The 21,277-nt window shown below is 44.0% G+C and overlaps 1 protein-coding gene across 4 annotated transcripts in view; it reads right to left on the minus strand.

The window, feature by feature from the left end:
* LOC106741043 (ADAMTS-like protein 3) overlaps positions 1 to 960 on the minus strand; it is a 236,339-nt gene extending 235,379 nt beyond the window's left edge. For all 4 annotated transcript variants that reach the window (XM_014612608.1, XM_014612609.1, XM_014612607.1 and 1 more), the window contains exon 1: positions 390 to 960. In XM_014612608.1, the coding sequence (XP_014468094.1) occupies positions 390 to 413 (24 nt within the window). In that variant the 5' untranslated portion in view covers positions 414 to 960. The remainder of the gene's footprint in view (positions 1 to 389) is intronic.
* Positions 961 to 21,277: the final 20,317 nt, after the last annotated feature.

Consider the following 21,277-nt stretch of genomic DNA (forward strand, 5'->3'; position numbering starts at 1 on the left):
CCCTCTATCCCCCGCCCCCCCCCCTCCCCCCGAGACCGCATTCAAAAGTTCAGCCACTCAAAGGGAAATGAGAAAGATGCAGCTACGTCCGCCATTGGCAGATTAAAGCGACGCTGGGTGGCCTTTGATCTTCCTCGCGAAACAAGCAAGAGTTGGGTACGACCGTAAAATGCGCCCCGGTCCCGAGAGATCCGACCTCTTCCCGTTAACCCTCGACGAGTGACAACGATCAGGGTGAGATGGGGAAAAAAATGAAGAGACAGGCCGACGAAGAGCAAGAGGGCGATCTCTCCTCTTGCTTTTCATTCGCACTACGTGACCGTTAAACGCAGCATATAGCCAGTCGTCTGCCCCGATTCCGCGTGAATGAAGCAACTTCAGGTACTCACGAAGACGAAGTACGATTTCTTCATGGTCCTCGTCGTCCGCGACCTTGGCAGGCACTCGTCGACGATGGATCCCTCGCTTCTCGCTGCTCTAGCTGGCTGACGCGCGCAGCTCCCAGTGTCCGCCGCGAAGCTCTTGTCAGAGATCGTCGAGTTCGCACCACGTGCAACTAACACCCCCTGAGCAAGGGCGCATCGGAGGAAGTTATCGGAGGCACCTACCGCGAGGCGGATCGCGGGACTCCTCTCCTTGGTATCTCAGTCTCACTCGCGTGCTCCGCAACACTTCACCCTCCTTCCCGCAGCGGTATGCACATAACAACGGCCGCGAGACACGTGTCGCGGATGCCCAACAGTGAACGCGACGAGAATCGGGATCGTCAGTCGGGCCCGACGTCGTCGGCGGGATGAGGCACCGAGGATATCCGAACGCGGTCGCCGAGCGATCCCCTGGCCCACGGAGACTACTGCGGTCGCAGGTTTCACCGCGGGGGTGCTACCCTCTCGCAGGTATCTCTCGCCGACTGCGCACGTGTGTGCCTCCGCGGTCGCGGGCGACGTCGTCGGGTCGAGGTGCGCGACGCGAGTGTCGGCCTTAACGTCTCGAAAGCGCTCGACGTTGGCGTCCGTGCGGCGCTCGGCGAAGTGGGGGATGCGGTGGGGAAACGACCATCTACCCCTTCCACGTCCGCTCCCTCCCTGCCTGCCGCCACCCACCCACGCAACCCCTCGCAGAGAACGCGGCGCTCGAGTCCCACGGTGCCACCGCATCCCACCCGCGCTCACCCCGTGTGCACCCATCGACCCCGCGCGGCCACCCACTTCACGTCGGGGCGAGAGTGGAATAAAGTGCCGCCCGGAGGGATGGTAGGGCCGCGCGAGAGAGGCACCGCGGAGGATCACGGCGTGGACGAAGGGGTGTAGAAACGAAGACGGAGTCGGAAGAAGAGAAGGCATAATCCGCGAAGTTGCAACGATCAAACAAACGTCGAATTCGTTTTACGCGTCACTTTGACTATCCTGATCCGTGTTTCTTCGTTTTTCCTTTCTCTTTCTCTACCTTTTTTTCTTTCCCGAGCCAGAGGAGAAGGAGGAGGGAAGAAGATAAGGTAATCGCTGATAGAAGCGAAGAGGCAATCGCGCGTATGAAGTTCGCGGGAATACGGCGTTTCTCCAGGCTGTGAAGTTTCGTATCCCGCTTTGCGGCAATCGCAGCAGGACTCGGGGACCATTCGTCACTCGGCGCGTAACTCGCTTTACGTATCTGCTATGGCTTGCAAACCGTGTTTCTTTCATGGCCCTGTTCCCTGGCCAACTATCGGAAACGAAGTTAGCAAGATCTCGCGGTTTTATAGTTTGATTGAGGCAAATGAGTTTTGATAAAAGCTTAAAAAGGAAAGAAGAAAGGGAAATAGGATGTGAAGAAGAAGGGTTTAATGTTTTGGGACCTTGCGTTCATGTTTAAAATTTCGCGCTTGCTCGTCGCAGCAATATGACAGCAAATTGACCGAACCGTTGCATTATGAATATTTATACGTTTCACAACGACGGAAAAATTATTTTCCTCTCGATCTCTCCCCGAGATCTCCAGCCTGTATTAAAATGCCATACCCACCGCCCCGTTTTCTAGCGTGAAATCAAATCAAGCGAAATCCAAAACGAGCGAACGTATCCATAACGTCTGTACAAAGGTCAGCTCTGCTGTTATTGCCCTATTTGCTAACATTATCAAAAACGACACCGGCACAAATAACGAGCAGCCTTAAAGGAGCAGCCTTTCGCTTCTCTCATTCCGTAATATATATATATATATCGTTTCACGCGCGCGTCCTCGCATGTTTCATAATTAATTACAGCCTTTTATGCGGAGCTGCTTTTATCACAATGAAACTTCAAAGCGTTGCAATATTCCAAGTTCGCCTCGCATAACAACGTTCGCGCGTTATGAATATCGTGCTCTCCTAATACGTGGAACGGCTCAGGATGTGAAAATTGGGAATATTGCGACGCCGGGAAGCTCGCGTTGCGAGTTCGCGAAATCACCCTGCGGTCAGTGCGGTTGAACCCCAAGTCCACTTTATGTACGGGTGTACATTTCAAGACTGGCTGAGTGTAGGGGAGTTAACTTATTTTGCGGTTTGTTTTTGGCGACTATACATATACGCGAGTGAAAATCTCCCGTCGTAATTCATATTTCCGTTTAATAAAACCGGGAATTTTGGAGGGAGGAAAAAAATTGACCCATACGACAAGCTCGTGAAATCGTAGTTCTGCAAGACATCTAACGTAAAATCGACACCGGACGTACACGTAAAAGCTGATTATCGCATTAGAGAACAAGTAAAATAAATACAATAATTCGAGCTATGAGAGATTCTGGGGGGGGGGGGATTTTGTCCTTTATTTGATAGCAAACGGATTCGTGTCACGCTGACGGGATTTATCGGCACTAAAAATTCACCGTGCGCCAGAACTAACGACAACAATTATCCGAAAAGTTGCCAACACGTCAAAAATGGACGACGACACAAGGGATTGTTATCGTCGCGTGTTGCGTACTGGACGTTTTGATGAACGTTAATCGAAATGCCGTACCGAATACGTACGACTCGACTCGAAGCACACGCGTGCTGCGTTTACCAATATTTTTATTAAATTGTTTGGTTAAAGTGTAATAATATATTCTACGTTTCATCGAGAGAGATCTACGGGTAAGTTAAAAATAAACGAACGTTTCCTCCATATCTCCATTTTTCATAAGAATAATCGAGTGTCTCACAGTGAGCATAAAAATAATAAATGGTAGGTTAATTAAGAATTCGCAGTTTTAAAAGTCGCGGATTGTAAGATTGAGAAACATTATAACCGAGTCGAAATTTTGCTTCTACATTAACCCTACAAATTCAGTTAAACTTGAAAGATCAATGGGGAAATGTCAAATAATAACATTATTAATTATTGTTAACAATACATACTATTGATTTATCTTTAACGCTGTAGATGTACTTAAATTAGTGTTTATATTTTCAAATGTTCAATTTACGCGAGACACGTAGGAACGAAATTAGAAAGTATGAGTTACAAATTCTTTCACAAAAATCTGTGTTAACAGAAGGTAGCACATGTTCCAGACAATAGATATCCAGATAAACTGGATCTGGCCACATTTCAAATCGGACATGTAGTTTCTTTCCAACATTTCCATCCGCTGTGTGCTTCGCAATGCGTCGTGTTCGAAGAAAAGCGTAATCTATCGTCGCGTATACTATTATCGCGAGAAAACTTCCAGATAGTTTTGTTATCGCAGCATCGATAATACACGACAGTTCCGCAAGAAGTAGACGGGATTTTCAACTGCGGTTGAAAATCATTTCGCGCGAGTCTGGTAGAATACTTCATCCATTACGAAACTGACGTAAAAGACTTTCGCGATACTTCGCAGAAGATTCGGTAAGTAATCCCGAGAGTTCTCTTCCGAAACGAATAATTTAGCACGTTACAGTTACTTAGCTTTAGTATTATTAGCCACCTCAAAGGCACATATTGTAAGTTAGTAAAGTTGCACGTTCACTACGAAGTAGCGCTCCGTGGACGCAATCGAATTAAGCGCGCAAAATCATTGTATTATCGGACATACCACTTTAGGAACGTCGAAAAATTCCACGTGAAACGACGATAGTGTCAATTAAATAATCAATGGAAAATCATAAATACGGGAGAAATAAATTTGTCGTCAGATAATTGTGAACTATTTCAGCTTTTACCCGCACTGAGAGAAAAAATATTGTTATTTTTGGGGACAACAATATCCTTTCTTTATTTTAACCACAAAAATAGCAGTAGCAACGTGCACGTAAGGTTATTGTCGCTAACACTATAGTAGCACTTGCTAGAAAAATAGTTCTCTCGATTATTTTTGCGATTGAAATGAAAAAAAGATATTGTTGTCCCTGAAAATAACTGTATTTTTCTCTCAGTGCACTAACCTAGACAATTCCTTCTCGATACTACAAGTTTTTATTTCCTTTTTATGTTTATAACGAGTCCTCGAGCGTGTTTACGCCGCTCAGGACAGAGACGTTTCATCGCGTAGGCCGAGTTAGCCCTCGCAATTTACGAGGGTCTAAACTTAGGACGGTCTGATGATTTATCTTCGACAACGCTTGATTAAATCGCGGAAGTGGCGCGCACCCGGGGGGGGACCGACTGACGTAACACACGTTCGACTTAACGACCGGGAACCTTATTTTAAGGGAACATTTTCACGTGCTCTAATGGATCGCGTTTTAATAAATGCCAATCAGCCTCAGAAACGTTACGTTATCGTTGCTGCGAGAGCGAGCAAATACGACGTGAGTAAATCCCGCGGACTCGGTCGGTGCGAGTCGACGTGTTCTGGAAGGCGTGTACGCAGGGAAACGCATGAAAATCGAAACGTTTTAAGGCCTTTGACGTCCCTACGGCACTCTCGGAGAGCCGTTCCCCCGCAGAGGCGAGATAAATGCACGGTACGAGCCGAGCAGGGACCCCCGCCAATTCCGTATAAAACCGTCCCGCCGCTTCCGGTATATTTATTTCGATGAAAGGCCTCGCGGTAACGGCTCGTGCATTACGGTGACGAGAGCGCCTTTACGGAAACAAAAAGACGGAAAAGCATCGTGCAGAAACGGAGGCGTAAAACGTACCCGACGCCGTTCGCGTTGTGCGCGAGCAGAATGGAAAAAGCGAGACAACCGTGTTAAATCCTGGCTACGTACGCTCAAAAGAACGTCGTCGGCCGCACGGGGAGAAAGGCTTCTTCGCGTTTATTTATGGATGACGATAAGTCGGCGATAAGTCGCGTGGAGCGTTAGGGTCGCGACAAAGGAAGATTCGTCGGATGCGAACAGGGTAATCAAGTCTCTCGTGGGTTCTTATCGCGCCACGAGATACTAATTTTTTTTATATAGTCGCTGTTTTACGTGCGCATGCTGTAATTATATCAACCATCGTAATCGCTTGTCTCTAACCTGCGACTTCTGTCGATTAATTAATTTTCACACGAGACAAATCGGTAAATATGTCTTTGCGACACGCGCAAATGCGACTGTGTGTTACGCATCGGCAATTGAACTTGTTATTTATCTCAAAAGAAAATTTTGACCGCGCAGCGCGTTTAATCCTCACAAAAAAAGTATCATTGCCTATGATAAATTGGTCGATGATAAATTATTTTTCATAACGAAACGAGGAATTCATAACAGAAGATCAAACGGTCAATGCTGATTATTATTTGAGTTTCTGAATCACTTGTGGAACAGGATTCTTCGAGTTCGGTTTGAATACCGAGAGGGCAAGGGTCGCTTTTGCATGATAATGCATCGCCGCACAAATCCAAGATTGTATTTCTTGGCCAGAAATGGCATCACAGTGTTCGAACATTCCCGCATTCGCCTGATTTAGCTCCGTGCGATTTCTGGCTATTCCCAAAATTCAAGTTGGCAATGAAAAGGAAGCGTTACGACACTATTCAGGACATTCAAAGGGCTTCGACCGTGATTTTAAAGGCGATTGCCAAAACGGAGTACGGTAACTGCTCCCAAAAATTTTTTAATCGCTCCCAATGTTGCATTGACTCAGAAGTGTATTTTGAATAAAAGGAAATACAAACAAAAAATAATTTACGTCTTGTATTTTTTTTTTCGATACTAGTTGCACCAGAACCTGAATAGACTGAGTATGTATCAATTGATTTAACATAAAGATACATAGATAATACAAAGAGGTATATAAGTGTTTAAATATATGCATATGCATATGTAGTTTTTCATCAAAATCTTATTTTCAGTTAGAAGATATTAAAATTAAAAATAGTATGTCAATTCCGCATAAAAAGTGTCAACTTCAGTTGCAAATATCTTATATCTCGAATGGCCGATCTTTCTTTAATCGCGCAAGCAGTTAGTCAATATTTCAATGTATACGTAGCATAATTTTCATCGAATTCTTATTAAACTCATTTCACCTTATAACCTCTACTTGTGTACGAAAGATGTTTCTCACTCGGAATAATTTCCGATCTTCGTGCGCGGCGAGATGAAGCATAACAATCAAATACAAAGTTAAGTGCACGAGGAAGGACTTACAGTCGCGTGTAACCGGTGAGCTCTCTATTTGATGGCGCGATCCTCCAGAGTGACGGTGTGTGTGAGCGGACCCATCCGTTTCGCCTTATTCCACCCTCTTGACCAGGTGTGCAGGCGTTCGATATGGCTTTTCTTATTTAGGCACGTATTCGGCCAAGTGGGTCTGCAAGAAAACACGGGTCGCTCAGAGTTTACGCTGACATACACTGTGCGCAAATAAAAGTTTACGGCTCAAAGAGGACGTTCAAGCACTTGAGGGAGAGGGAGGGGGAGAGAGAGAGAGAGAGAGAGAGAGAACGTAGCCGCGCTTGACGAGCTTTAACATCAATCGTGAAGTGGCTTTAAAGCGAGAATTCGCTTGTAGATTGCATTTAAAGGAGGATGCGAAACTAGCGATACATGATTTATGAATCCCTGTCTGCTAATCTGAACGCGGTATTTCCAATGGCGGTGCGAATGCTTTAACATTTCTCGAGTCTATATCGATTCTTCAATGTCTTATGCGGGAAAGATATTTTTACACCGATGTCATATAATATTAGTCACCCTATGACGCACGGGAAAGATTTTTCTCAACTCTCTGTAAGTTCGTGTTATCTCCGTAACTGATATTCGTAACATAATTATAACATTAATTCGTATAACAAAATAAGATCGTAAAAAATGTTTCATTTTATTATGAATTTTTAATATGAGTTCCTAAAATATCACCGATAGTCAGAACTTTCCTACTTGATTATAAACGGGATAAGCGTAAATAAACGAGATTAAAAATCATAACTTTTTTCGAGATATGTATTAAAAGGAAACATTAACAAGAATCAAATGTTCAGGATTTCAAAATCTTTCGGTCCTTCTCTCTCTCTCTCTCTTTCTCTCCCTCTCATATTTTTCACGGCGTTCCGTCGTGCATTTCTTATAGAATCATCGAGCGGGAAGAATTGATTGTCCTAGCGGGATAAAATTGATGCTGTCAATGGAGGCGGCGTACGTACGGGTGTGTGACGAAGAAATTTTAGATTCGCGTCGACGCGAGCGTAGGTGACTTGTCGCGCGCGTGTTCCCTGACAAATCGCGCGGCGAAATCCGTGATTTTAAAATGCAGCTGTTCCGCGCACGTGCACGGCATAAACGGCGACATTATATGCGCAACGTGTGTCTTGGTGTGTGCAACATGCCGGCGCGCACGTGCGCGCCGTGCGACATAGGTGAAGCTTCACGCGGCGCGCGACGTATAACCACGCCACGGTCGGATACACGGAGAGAGAGAGGCTCTATTGTTCGTCGTATCTTGCTGACAGCACGCGCCGGATTCCTCATAAACGAACAGGTTGTTCGGATATAAGTGAATTTCCGCCGGTGATTTTGTTCGAAGGTTACGGGACTTTCGACAAACTTTCGTGTAAGCCAAGACGCGGCGCGCATAAAGGAAATAGGAATGTGAATCCTATTGTGAAAATCGACACACTTAAGCGATAAGGAGTGACCCGATTTTCTACGTTAATATTTTTTTTTTTTTTTAATTTCTCGCAGCGTATAGAAATGTAATTGTAAAAATTGCGATAAATAATAGAGAAGAATCATAGTGCTCTCTCGAAGCATAGAACACTCTTGTGAATAGTTCCGAGTATGTTTGTTGCAATGTTTAAATTCGCAAGCGCACTTGAAACGTCAGCTGTACAAAGTCGCTTTATTTTTTAACGCTTCATCGGTCGCTGAAGAGCGATGAAAAATATCACGAGTGAAATGGTGAACCGAGATTTTTGAAAACATTTAAAGCAATTTCTACTCCGTAGAAACCGGGCAGTCACCTTTGTCTCTCCACTTTGCACGCTTTTATCTTCTACCGGAAAAATAGTGCGAACGTGAAAGCGCAAAAGGACCGGGGGTAGTAACAGTTCTAGGGTCATTTCTAACGTTTACAAAACGTTTCGTTTAAAATGAAAGATAGCATAAACGGTCTTACGTTTTACGAAAGTTAGTTACATTCGAACCGCCAAATATTGGCACAGAGGGAAGACAAATTTGCTTCCCGGTGAAGTTTCGCGCGGGCGCATTTTCCGCGAGGAGCGTCTCGTCGTAATACATCGTCGAAATTTAACACACGCGTCGCGACTAATAAAGCCAGTGTGTTACGCGTGATATGATCAAACGCGTAGATACATTCTAAGTTACATAATATTTCCCTCTGATACAGCGTAGTACTGAATTTCAAAATACTGCTTGCAGCACCGATCTGCATAACCGTTAATTTAATCGGCACGTATCTGATTCTGACCCTTTGGCAATTAAGGCGCGTAATCCGCCAAACATCCTGCAAATTTTGTCGAAACAACTAATCTATTTGCATACATATGGCAAGTATGCACGAATACACTTGCCTCATATCGTTGCGAGCATACTAATTCGCGAGACACAACTAATTATCGACAAGACGCATCCCACGACTCTGTCACTCAAAAAGATTCGATTGTTTATATTTTATTATATATATTTTTAAAATTGTAGCACTGCGGAAAATTTCCGGGCCCACGAAGATATGTTCGTTTCACTTCCGAAAATATCGTTTTCGTTTTTATACGACGAGAAAGAGGAATGCTAGTAAACGTACGATTTGATACGCTGTTCGAGTCACGTGAACGAGTTCGATATTGGCGAAATAAAATCAAAATTAAGAAGAAAGTGAAAGGCAAATATATATTCAAGGCTGTGCGTTACCACGTCGGTGTACTCGGGATTGCGGTCCTCGAATTCGATTCGTTAGTAAGCCGGTCGGCTCGTGATAAAGGACACCCACATGCGTTTTTTCCTCGCGTCGAAAACATTTACTGGGCGCCTCGATTAGACCCCTTCAAAAGTGGGAAACCACTTAGGCAGACGCGGACACTGGAACTCGCTAATTAACGCGCCGTTGCGCCGTCACTTCTCTCGAACACACCCTCTCGCAAGGGTCATGTCCAGCGCTGCGGAGTACTTCAACGACAAGTGTCGACGGCATTATGCAGTTTTCTCCTGAATATTCCGCATCTCGGTCGGGACGAATAACGCTGCGTGTCGCAATCGCGAAGTACACAACGAGATGATACTGAAAGTCGAGTTACCACCCTGTAAACGTGCGCGCACGCGCGCATACGAACACACACCACTGGCATGGTCACGGTACTTAGAACCGTCGGCTTAATTCGCTTCCATTTTTCTCGCGACGGGCGAACTCGCCCACTAGTTTGTTTCAAGTAATAGTTATTTACTCGTTGTATATCTCGCTCTTAGGTGCAATGCATTGTTGTGTAACGAAACGTACATATATACGTACGTTGTCTTGTCTGTCGCAGAGTATCCATGATAAATTTTGTTCAACTGTAGAAGCTGTTTTTCTTCAGATTTTTTTAATAACGGGGACGCTCGTATAAATGTCTACAATGAAGCTTTTTTTTTTAATATTGAAAGGTTCGCGCAAATATATATTTTTGTTGTGAATAAATTATATTAAGTCGGATATCGCGCATCTTTGCTAAAACTGTTTCCGCTACGAAGTGACCGCGCAACGTGGAGCAAACTTACAAAAATCCGCATGAAACTTCGGGAAGTCCGATAGGTTACGCCGCTGTGGACTAATTTCCAACTTCCCCGGCGAAGTTTCTAGTGACAAATTATCCTGCGCGAAAATGGAGTACCACTCAAGATTCAACGAGGAATTTTATTACTTGCGGTACTGCAGCAGCCGACATAAAGGGACAAAAGGCGTGAAATAAAGGGCGAAAAGTAATCTATAATAGCAGTTTGTGACGCATAAACGCCATAAACCGGCGCGATGCAACAACAGTCTGTACGAAGCGACTCGACGCAACTGTCGTTATTTCAATATACTGAAAAAATAACATTATTTTTTGTATATAATAAAGCGCAAAGAAACGTCATTGTTCACGAGAAATCGGCACGAGCGGTCTACAATACGGAATGTCAATGTACCGGAAGAATCGTATAATGCAGCATATAAATTTCGCCTAAGAATACGGTTTAGGTACTACGAAACTCGTTTAATCCCAGCTATAAACTAGAAATGGGATCGTGTTACATTACGTTGTACTAGTTGGCTTCTCTTGCGCGCCGGCGGAAGTCAAAGCACGAACCAATCATGGCACCGGGCGAATCGAGTTTTGGACCAACGGCGATGTTCCCGCATAATTTGATTTCCGGTAAGCAGGTAAACGAGCTGCGTGTTAATTCGCCCTGCTTTTGTCTTATTGACCCGTTACTTGCATAAATTTCGAGCATACGTAAATTATATTAGGGGTTTGCTAATGAGTGGCAGAGGATATGCATTAGCTGCGCACGGGCAACAACTTTTAAATATAAATAATCAAATGGCTCTCGAGGTATACAATCAAGCTATACAATGAGGCAAATAAGAGCCAAAGCGATGTTGTAATGGGCGGAAAATATATGTTTGACCGGTGATACATTATAATTTTCCCGCAAATGTTTCGGTTCTCGGTATTTGAATCCTCTTCGGCGCATACGATAAAAATATAGGAAGATATAAACTTAAAAAATACGATATGAAATGCATGGACCCTCGTGTAGCAACGCAGAAATTAAAATAATAATGAGTTAAATGTCCGAACATATCAACTCGATAACTTTTGAATATGTTTAAAAACCTCAATATGGCACAATATTCTTTCCCTTCGCTCGTTATTTATCGTAATAATATATAACGACATTGTTTCGATTGTTGTCACAATGATGCACTGTAAGCGAAACAAATAGTTTTTACAGGTGTAATTTCACCGTCCACGAGGTACGTATGGAGCCGACGGCGATACAATTTAAAGCGTGAAATCGAAAACTCATCGAATACCCGAGACGTCTTTTTCCTCGGCCGTGTTGCTCATCAGACGACGCGACCGATGCGGCGAACCCGCCCCGAGGCTCGGCGAGGTGACGAAGGATGATCTAAGCGAAATGATTTCTCATCGCTCCGGACCGAAAACCAGTTATAGCGTAGCAGCTTTCAGGTTAAAGATCTCGTTGGTGCGCGAGCCGCGACAAAAAGTCGTTGTGAGTGGTGGATCGATGCCACAGCAGCGACAGCGTGGCTCCAGCCGACGGCAGACATCGTCGCGTCCCGCGTATACACATCTACGCGTTATATCACATGCACAGACGAACGAGAAACGTACACCAGCCCGCCAGTACCGTCGTTTCTCCATCGCTATTCCCATTCCTACGATCTCCTCCCCTCGACTACTACTATCCACCCTCATCCCTCGTTCGCGAGCCAACCCCCTTTATCCGCACTGCCTCGCCGACCCGCGTAACCCCCCGCAGCCCCGTCCACGTCATTCGCCCGTGGGCGCTCTAATACGACTGTGGAGCCTCATGGCCTGTACTTATGAGACTGTAGCCCACATTTTGACGTAATGTTGCTTTCGGTTGGGAAAACATATTGTAAGAAGCGGCCCGCGTGATTGCGAAACTCGCTACTCGGTTAAATGACCGCGCGTAAGCATTAACTCCTATTAACGGCGGAACAAGAGGGAGAGAGATGGTTGGTATTTTAAGAAAAATATGATTTTCTTTTGGTTTTCACTCGTTATCGGGAAACTGTCCTTTGATACAGCATTTCCCGTCACACGTGTACAGCTCTTCGCGACAGATTGCAAAAATGATGTTTGCAACAGCGTAATCGTGAATTGTTTCGGGTCTTTGAGGAAACATGCATGGGATTATTATAAGCCATTGAGTCCACCTCGACACGGGATGCAAATGGTTAGTGAATAATTTCGCCCGGGGAAGGGCTTTACGAGCGTGAACCGAGGCAAACTGGCTTTAGTATCGAAGTCCGATTCTAATATATTATACGGGATGCTTTCATATTTGTTTCCACATATTTGGCACGTTCGTACATTTTCCCTTCGTACTTTATCTCGAGAAAATGTCGAACTGAAGACAGAATTATTCAAAATAAAAATCAATTTTATAAATCGTATCAGTTTGCATTTACGTCTTGATACTTTTCCCTTTCCCAACGGTTCACAAGTGTGTGACTCGAGTAAAAATTTATAATTTAAACTCACTTCACTCCTTTGCAACGAGCAAATATAAATAAATATTGAGCACGTAATAGTGTTTATAAAGAGTTTTCATTAGGCTGATATTTATCGTAGGCACAGCATAGAATATCGTATTTCGCAAATCTCATATAGGGCCGGAATAAACATCATCAAATGCTGGTGCACACACAAGCAACTGATAAATATCAAAGGTTGAGACGAAGAACAAAATGACGAAGAAAACGCGCACAAAGAGCATTTCTGAACGGGCAAATCTAGAATACCTCTTGTACGACAAAGCATAAACTTCGGATAGACCATGTTTTGCCCGGCTTGATTTATTACTATCTATATAGAGAGGCCTACAATAAAGCCGGCACTTGAAGATCCATCGTACAGTGATGCGCACCAAGAAGAAAGGCATCGTAGCCCGTAATATCGAGAAAAGTTTGGCTCAAAAGAACCCGGCTATGCTGATCAAAGCTCCCGATTTGGGGCATGATCTCACCGAAACTATATTGCCTTTAATTAACCTTTTCTCTCTCTCTCTCCCGATTCACGATTACGTCATATCACGAAATTTGCTCCTCGAATTGTCCAAGACGCGTCGTATCGGCGCAAGAAGTTTCAACGTTCCACCAAATTCGGAAGGAGCGAAAGATTAGAAGATATATATAGGTGTAGGGACAGCAGATAGTGAAATAGGATAAGATAAAACGATGTAAAAAAGTGAAAATTAATAAACAAATGTACGTAAAATGAATATACAAATCGGAAACTATCCAAAGCCGCAAGGCATGGATTAAGAATAAATGACAAATAATAATAAAATAACACTATTTGTCGTGTAACACATAAAATTACGATTTTTCATTATAGTCGCACAATACTGCGTCGAGAGTGAGGACGACAACGAGTAAAATAGCGCGGGACAAGTTGCACGGTTACCTCGCGAAATAAGCCGGGGGATCGCAACGCATTGAACAATCAAATTTGACAAATAATCTCGCGACGGAAACATTACTGATGTACACGTACATTGCGATACGAAACCGCGTGCAGGCACGTAAATTCTGTTACAGCGCTGCGACGCCATTGAGACCGGTTGAAGACTGCGTCTCCGAAATTAATCGCGTTTGTCGTCGCCCCTCATCGCCACCGCCGCCATTGTGCACCTGTGTATAATGTCCGATCGTCTCGTACTGCATTGTTTTTACTAAGCCGATATTACTCGGTGTAATATTACTCACGCGCCGTTTGGTTTGCGGGAACGTGATCGCGGTGAGTTCTCCATCCCCGGGTGACGACGAGTGAATACGATCTGCAGTTTCATCTGAGTCCGGCCACTCTCTATTACGTCTACGGCGTGCCGAGAGAGAAGACGCGCTGGGAATTGGAGTGTAACCCACATTCCGGAATGTTACATCTTCCTCGGGCGTCGTCAGCTTCGTCGTCGTCGTCGCCTGGTGTGGCTGTCTCTGGTAAGACGCGCTCAATGTTATCTCTCGCCTAGTAACATCTAGTTACTGGGAGCATCACAAGGCTGATTAGAAGTACCAGTGCCGCGGAATCTCGTCGTCCGTTGTCTGTGCGGGCTCATCGGAAATTCTCAACACCGACGCGCCGAAAATCTCACGGAGAAGCGTATCCGTGGCGGCGGATTGAGAAGCTCTCTCGGCAGGAAAAATCATTCGCGGAGACGGTGTGGGTGCGAACGCGTCAGACACGCTGAGACTTTCGCATTTGTTTAGGCGACAATATACGACGATGCATACCGCCGATCGCGGCAGCCGACTTATCGATTCGCCAACTTTTATCTCTCTCTCCATTTCTCAGAAGAGATTTGCGGCATGGCGTAAACGAACACCTTGTCTTTGGATTATAATAAACGGGTCGATTGTTTCGTTATCGATGCGCGCGGAGGATGCACGCTGCGTGCCTGCTGCTCTGTTTCTCGAACTGGCGTTACCTCGGGAGCCCCGCGAGTGCATTTGAGAGTTAAATGAGATGTTAAATGCACGGGCGAATGTGCCGAGTAATCGCGATCTATCTCTTAAACGTACGCGATTTGTTCCAGAATACAACCTAATAGCCGGAGTAGTATTTAAACGAGGAGCGCGCTCCTCTTGCAGGGGAATCTTCGTCGTGCGCATCTGCACTTGTCATCCTCACCCGTGACGCAAACACGACGCAACGAATACACATTGGTAAAAAAAAAAAGAAACTAACGCGTAAGTCTTGGAGATATTATTTCGCGAGCAAACAAGGTTAATAAAAGCTACGAATTCCAAAGCAGAAAATTCTCGATATTTCTTGACACGTAATGATGCAAAAGAATATGCAAGTAATGGAAGGAGAAAAAAGCAGGAAGAAGAGGGAAGGAGCAAGAAAACCGTAAATGAACAAGAAACTAAGCCGTAGCTTCGGTTTTGGCTTAATTCCAGAGTCGAGACTTAAAACACTTTAAAAAAAAAAGAAAAGGAAGAAGAAAACGAATAAAAAAAAAGAGCATTCTACGAGGTTCGCGCAAAGTCCGGGGGAAATTTTAAAGTAGAGAAACTCTTCAACGTTATTTTATATGTATAAAATATGATTCGTTACAAATTAGGTCGTGCTCGAGGAATAACGTTATCGCAATACGTTACGCAATAAGGTTAATAACGTTTACTTAATGACTTAGGTCCTGTGAACGCGTCGACAGTAAGAGCGCGAAGTTGGCGTGTAAACGCGCTCCTGCACGCCCCCTTCCCCCGACTGCGCCATAATTGATGACATAATTACAGCGAAAGAACGTAATTAAATTAATAGTATAAACTGGCGCTAAGTAGTCACGGTGGAAATAACGGTATGACGGAACTTTTGCTTAGAATGTCGCACACGCGCGCCCGCTCGCCCGCGTGTGTATAAACTGCAATGCAGCGTGAAACCCGGCGGGATGCCGGCAAATTATTCATCGAAGTCTCAGCACCGGTGCGAAAGAGAATGATACAAGCTATAGCCAAGAATGGGGCCGTAAAAGTTGTGGCAGACGCTCCTCTCTCTCTCTCTCTCTCTCGCCCCTTTCCGTTCTGTAAATACACCTCAATACGTCGGCGTAGCGCGGCGGTGTTCCTCATGCGCGCGCATATGCAGATGCAAAGAGTTTTGCAATAATGTTCCGCGCCTTTTTCTTTCTCTCTCTCTCTCTCTCTCCCCCTCTTTCTCTCTTTCTCTTCCTCCGCCTTCCGCCTCACCACTTTTGCATGCCCTTGCACAGAACACGGCGGAGTTTGTAATTAATTTTCGCGGCACGGCACAACATAATATAACCGCCCTTCCCGCGACTACGAGAGAGAGAGAGAGAGAGAGAGAGCTCCCTGTTAATCTCCCTACGGGAGAGAAATTCTGACCTTCACGGTTATCACGCTGGCTCGGTGCGCTAGCTCGCGCTACTCTTTGTCCCTGCTCACGTTTTATTGCCCGCGTTGCTTACGCGCGACGATACATTTAGAGGATTATCCCCAGTAATTCCCAGTTTTGTCATTGTCCTTTGTACAGGCAGGTCTCGGTATCGTGGTGGAGACGCGTATTGTGAGGCTCTCGATTACGAGAAAGAGAGAGAGATAGACGAGAAAAAGGACAGGTGAGCATTGATTTGCACACGCGCGATAAGTTTCGCGCGCGTTTAACAAATCGTTAGCAGCCCACGTGTAAAAAATAAATATTCGTTCGGTAAACATGAATTAGCTCGACAATATGATTACGTGTAAATTTCAAAGGGGAATTCTATCTCGTGACTACATATACGTATAAATGTTTGTGTAAAGGGACAAGCGACGAGAATAAATTGTGCATGCAAGATGACATTTCGAAATAGCTCGCGAAACTAATGTCGGGGCGGAAACACCGGAGGGACCAGCAGGTAGGAATCGTCTGGCAATCTTAACGCGCTCTAACTCGCTGACGTTATCCGGTCGGATCGCTACTTCGCTCTTCGCGCGCGTCTAGGTAATTTATTATTACGAGCGCTGCATGCGTTATCGATCGACGGTGCTTTTAACGGTATGGGGAGGGGGGGGGGGGGGGTGGGGGGGGTCTCGGGGGGGGGGAGCTTTTTNGAGAGACCGGCGGAGAGAAATTTGTCGACCGAGATTTCAACGTCCTCCGATATTTCTAACATCGTTTCACGGTTTTTTAATCTCTCCCTCTTTAATCTCTCTTCTCACTTTTCCACGATGATAGATCACACGGTAACGTGCGAGCGCGTCTCGGCAATATCGCAGATACATTCCTACGCTTTATGGAAGCAACTCGAGTTACTCCGCCGACCTCTCCCCCCGACCCGTCTCGCGCGAATCGGCGACGTCGGCGAAGTTTCGTATTTTAAAGCGCGGCCATCGTACATTCCGACGATGCGCACGATCTCGCGATGCGATTTAATGCACGCCCGACAAATATCTCCACCGCGTCCTCCTCCTTTGCGCGAGAGCGCTTAACGGCCGGGAAAATATTGTTTCGCTTTATACACGGTAATGAGACGCGAAATAAGTAGCGTACTGTATAAAGAACAGTACGTTATAGGAATAGTGAAATAAAGGAGAATCCGTATTTGCATAAGCCCTCGACGCGCGCGCAAGTGCTAACGATTTTCCATATGCGCCGTCTTATTCGAAGAAAAACTGAGATAAAATCGTGTTACACCCGCTTCTAGTGCGAACGCGTCATTTTTCGCCCAAGACCGCCTTCTCCGCGACATACCGTCCGATGTTAACATACAACGATGTCACAAAAAAAAAAAAGAGAGAGAAATTGCTCCTCTCATCTCTGCCTTTACGTTTCTATCAAACGTCTATCTGTGAGATAAAATAAAATATGTAACACCTTCCATTTCAATCGAACAATAAAATCCCTTTAGAATATATATTCATTGTAATATGTATTTTCTTTACCATAATCCCGATTAAGTATAATTAATAATTTCGTTTGATAAAAACGCTTCTTGTTTACAACCAGATAATTCGACCCTTTCGTACCTGCGATAAATGTGTGCGCCGGTTACAAAAAAAATCATAACTTTCACAGATATCAACATATGATATCGTCATTTTAATTTTGGTTATTTTAACTTCAGTTTTGTATAATCAGCAACTTCGAAAATCCTTATAACAATACTAATTTTATTTTCATTCATAACAGATTTCTCTGGGACATGGAAGAGTTAACGTGAGAAACTACGACCACATTTGTCGAGAGAGAAAATGGGAAAACGCGTCACATCAGGGTTAAATCACAGCTACCATGCATACTATTTCCTCGCGTTGGCGCATAATCGCGATCCTTTACACATATATTTTAATGAATGCCAGTCATCGCCGTGACACGCGGAATCGCATCCCGTTATTTTGTGCCCGCCTTTCCGCGCGCGTACGCGCCCCGTTTATCCCCTAGCTATCAAAGGGAAGCGCCGACTCCGCAATTTAAAAGCTAAACCGCGTGAAACCAAACTCGATACGCGGCAGCCGTATCTGCACGAACGGCTATCACAAATACGCGTCGAATCGCGCGGCGGGAGATTAAAGAATCTCCGCGGATTGTGTCCACGCGCGCGCTTTTGCATTTCGCTGTCGATTTTTCTTGCCGAGCGACGAAAAGCGTATTTGTGGATTAACGCGACATTTAAGAACGATAACGATGACGCTATATCGAAGGCTTCATCTTGATGCTGTCTAATTTTATAGGTCGCAGATGTGTCCTTTTTAATTTTACTACATCATAATAGGACCGAGCGAAAGAGAGTGAAAGAGAGAGAGAAAGAGAGAGAGAGAGAGAGAGAGAGAGGGAGAAAAAAGTTTAATTATTCGCTTCTTTAATGAAAGAATATTTGATGCGTGAAGAGAGCGGGAGAGAGTTAAAAAAACATCGAGATAAAATGAAAATTATTTAATACAACTTCTTTTTCTATTATACTCGTGTGTATATACAACGTTTTTTCGAGTGTACTTTTTATTATTTTTTAATCCCTCGTTCCTTGCATTACGTTGAATCTTCCATTGATAAAATTCGAAGATCCAATTAATTTCATTAATTAGAGACTGTATAATGGATACCTCATGTGAAAATTAAAACGTTAGTGGATTTCAACGAAACTTTGTAGTTAAAAGATTATATTGTTAAAAAGATTATAGAAAATGTAAATGATAAAGGAGGCAGAATAAAATGAAGAAAAAGAAGATAAAGTACATTAAGAACTGGGTCGAAGGCATATTCACGGTGTAAAATTTGTTGCGAATATACTCGCACGAGGCACGTCCGACTGCTTAGCATAGAAATAGAGACGGCCGCGTTTCTTTATTTTCCGAGTGGCGCACTAAATGGATTTGTAAGCTCTCTCTCTCTCTCTCTCTCTCGCGCGTACTCGCACGCGCGTCGCACTGCATTTCCCAAAAGAAGATAAATGAGTCGCAGGCAGGAAGGAGATGAGAAGAGGCGGGAAAGGTGAAGCAGGGGAAAAAAGAGGAACAAAACGATTGTCAAATCCTTTCGGTGTCCTACAACGAGAAGGGCTCGTAATGTCGCTCATCGAACGTGGTCTTCCCGGTCGGGTATCACCCAACCGCGGGGGGGGGGGGGTCCTACATATCTCTTTATGTTTATTCGCGGCTGACAATCGCTCTCTCTCTCTCTCTCTCTCTCTCTCTCTCTCTCTCACCGTAATAAAGAACTCACTGTCGTCTGCAGTTTAAGGTGAAAATCGGGCGTCGACGCGGACAACGCGATGAATGCGGAATCGACGCTTTCGATTGAGCGAAAGGATGAGCACCGCCATTGTCGAGCCTGGATAACACTCCAACGCATCTTGCGTGCAAAATGACAGGAATAGTACAATGAATATAATAGGAGAAAACCACCACTGCAGGGGGTCGATATACACATTGTTCAGAACGTTGCGTCATTTGTGCGAACAATGCACCTTTTTAAGATCGTACGACCGGACAAAACACACCGACGTCGCTTTGTTTAATACGATAGACAAGCAGAATAGAATTTTGATTTCAAAATTCGACTTGGATTAATCGATAAAAGTCTGTCGTATGGGATATACAATCGCTAGGGTATCATGAAAATTTCATTACGCGAAGCCTGTTTCCCAATTAGATCGCGGTCTTATTACTGGAAATGACCTTCCTCGTTTACGGACACTTCGGCAATTTGAAAGTTTCGCCCCGGCGATATTCGAGAAGTAAAGTTTCTTCGTCGACTCGCGGCGCATTAAGGACAGAAAGTTTAATCTCGTATATTATAAAAATAAAGCTCCATAGGCGCATAAATAATGTATTCACGACAGGCTGGCGTGGAATGCAATCCACGATCGAACGAGGCTGCTGCATTGATTCCAGTACAAATTCAACCCTTCCAGACGAAACCACGCCACGGGAAATTCTCGTGACGGATTCCGGCGACGTCGTCTGGCGGATACAGACTGTATTGGATTGCGGAACATTCAAACGGTAAAGCTTTTCATCCGTCTAAGGATTAGCGTGCGAGAGCGGGGAAGTAAAATACGAACGGAGGCAAATCAATATGGAAGCTAAACCTGACGCTTCGAACTTCCGATTGTCAAGAAAATCCGCGGAAAATTCTGCTAAAAAATACGCGCCATCCTTCGAAGTTATATATTGCGCATAGTACTTAAACTAATGCTCCGCGCAAAACCGTCGCTTCAAAATGTATTTTTTACGTGACATGAATTCCACTGTGAGTGCGGGTCGATTATCGATTCGTGCAATAGATTCTTTGCAATTTTATACCCTAAAATAAAAAACGATTCAATGTACTGAATTATCCTTTTAAACAATTTCACATTATATCGTTGCTCTTTTCCTCTCTCGACGAATCTGCAAACGATTGAGAAAACAATGTAATGGCTATCGCGTACTTACGCATAATGGAGAGTTTAAACGAAAGGATAACTATTATAATTGAACGAAAGGATAACTATTATAAGTCAATCTTGATTATAATGGAAACAGCTACAATAGCTACTCTATCAGTTCGATCCCGGACGCAAGAACGGCCGTAATATTGAAAGTTATATCTCTCCGCGCTTTTGAAATGTTGAAAGTTAAAATATCTCCAAGCAGAAGCACGAGCAATTGTGTGAATAACGGATTCGCTAATCTCAATGAACGACCTTATTCATGTGTGTGTGTGATATAAGATTTATGCAAGAATATATTCACATTCACGGCAACAAAATGCTTACGATATTTATGAATCGATATTATCCCTGAACTGTGGAATATCTATAAAATACGAAGATGTTCTCAAACATAATTCGATATTATCTATGCCTTATGATATAATGTAATATCATAAAAAGGAGCCAAGTGCACACAAATAACCGTTCTTTTTATTATTTATTTTATTTAATATTAAAAAAATTGTTTCTGAAAGAACATTATTATATTAAATTAAATTTATTATATTAACATTAATTCTGAGCTATATCAATTTAATCTTGTATTTTCAAAAAATGGATATCAAGAGGTTACGCCTAGTGAAAATGAATATCCTAAAACAAAAAAATTAGAACCTCCTAGACGTCCTAAATTTTAAAAATTAAGACGTCCTATTTTTGGTCAAAAATAAGGATTTCGGTTTTAGTTTTAGTTTCGACCAAAATTGAAAAAGAGTTTCGATGTAAACTGAAACTGATCAAGTCATAACATAT

This window comes from Dinoponera quadriceps, unplaced genomic scaffold, assembly GCF_001313825.1.
Source record: "Dinoponera quadriceps isolate SergipeBrazil2010 unplaced genomic scaffold, ASM131382v1 scaffold367, whole genome shotgun sequence".
Taxonomy (NCBI): Eukaryota; Metazoa; Arthropoda; class Insecta; order Hymenoptera; family Formicidae; genus Dinoponera; species Dinoponera quadriceps.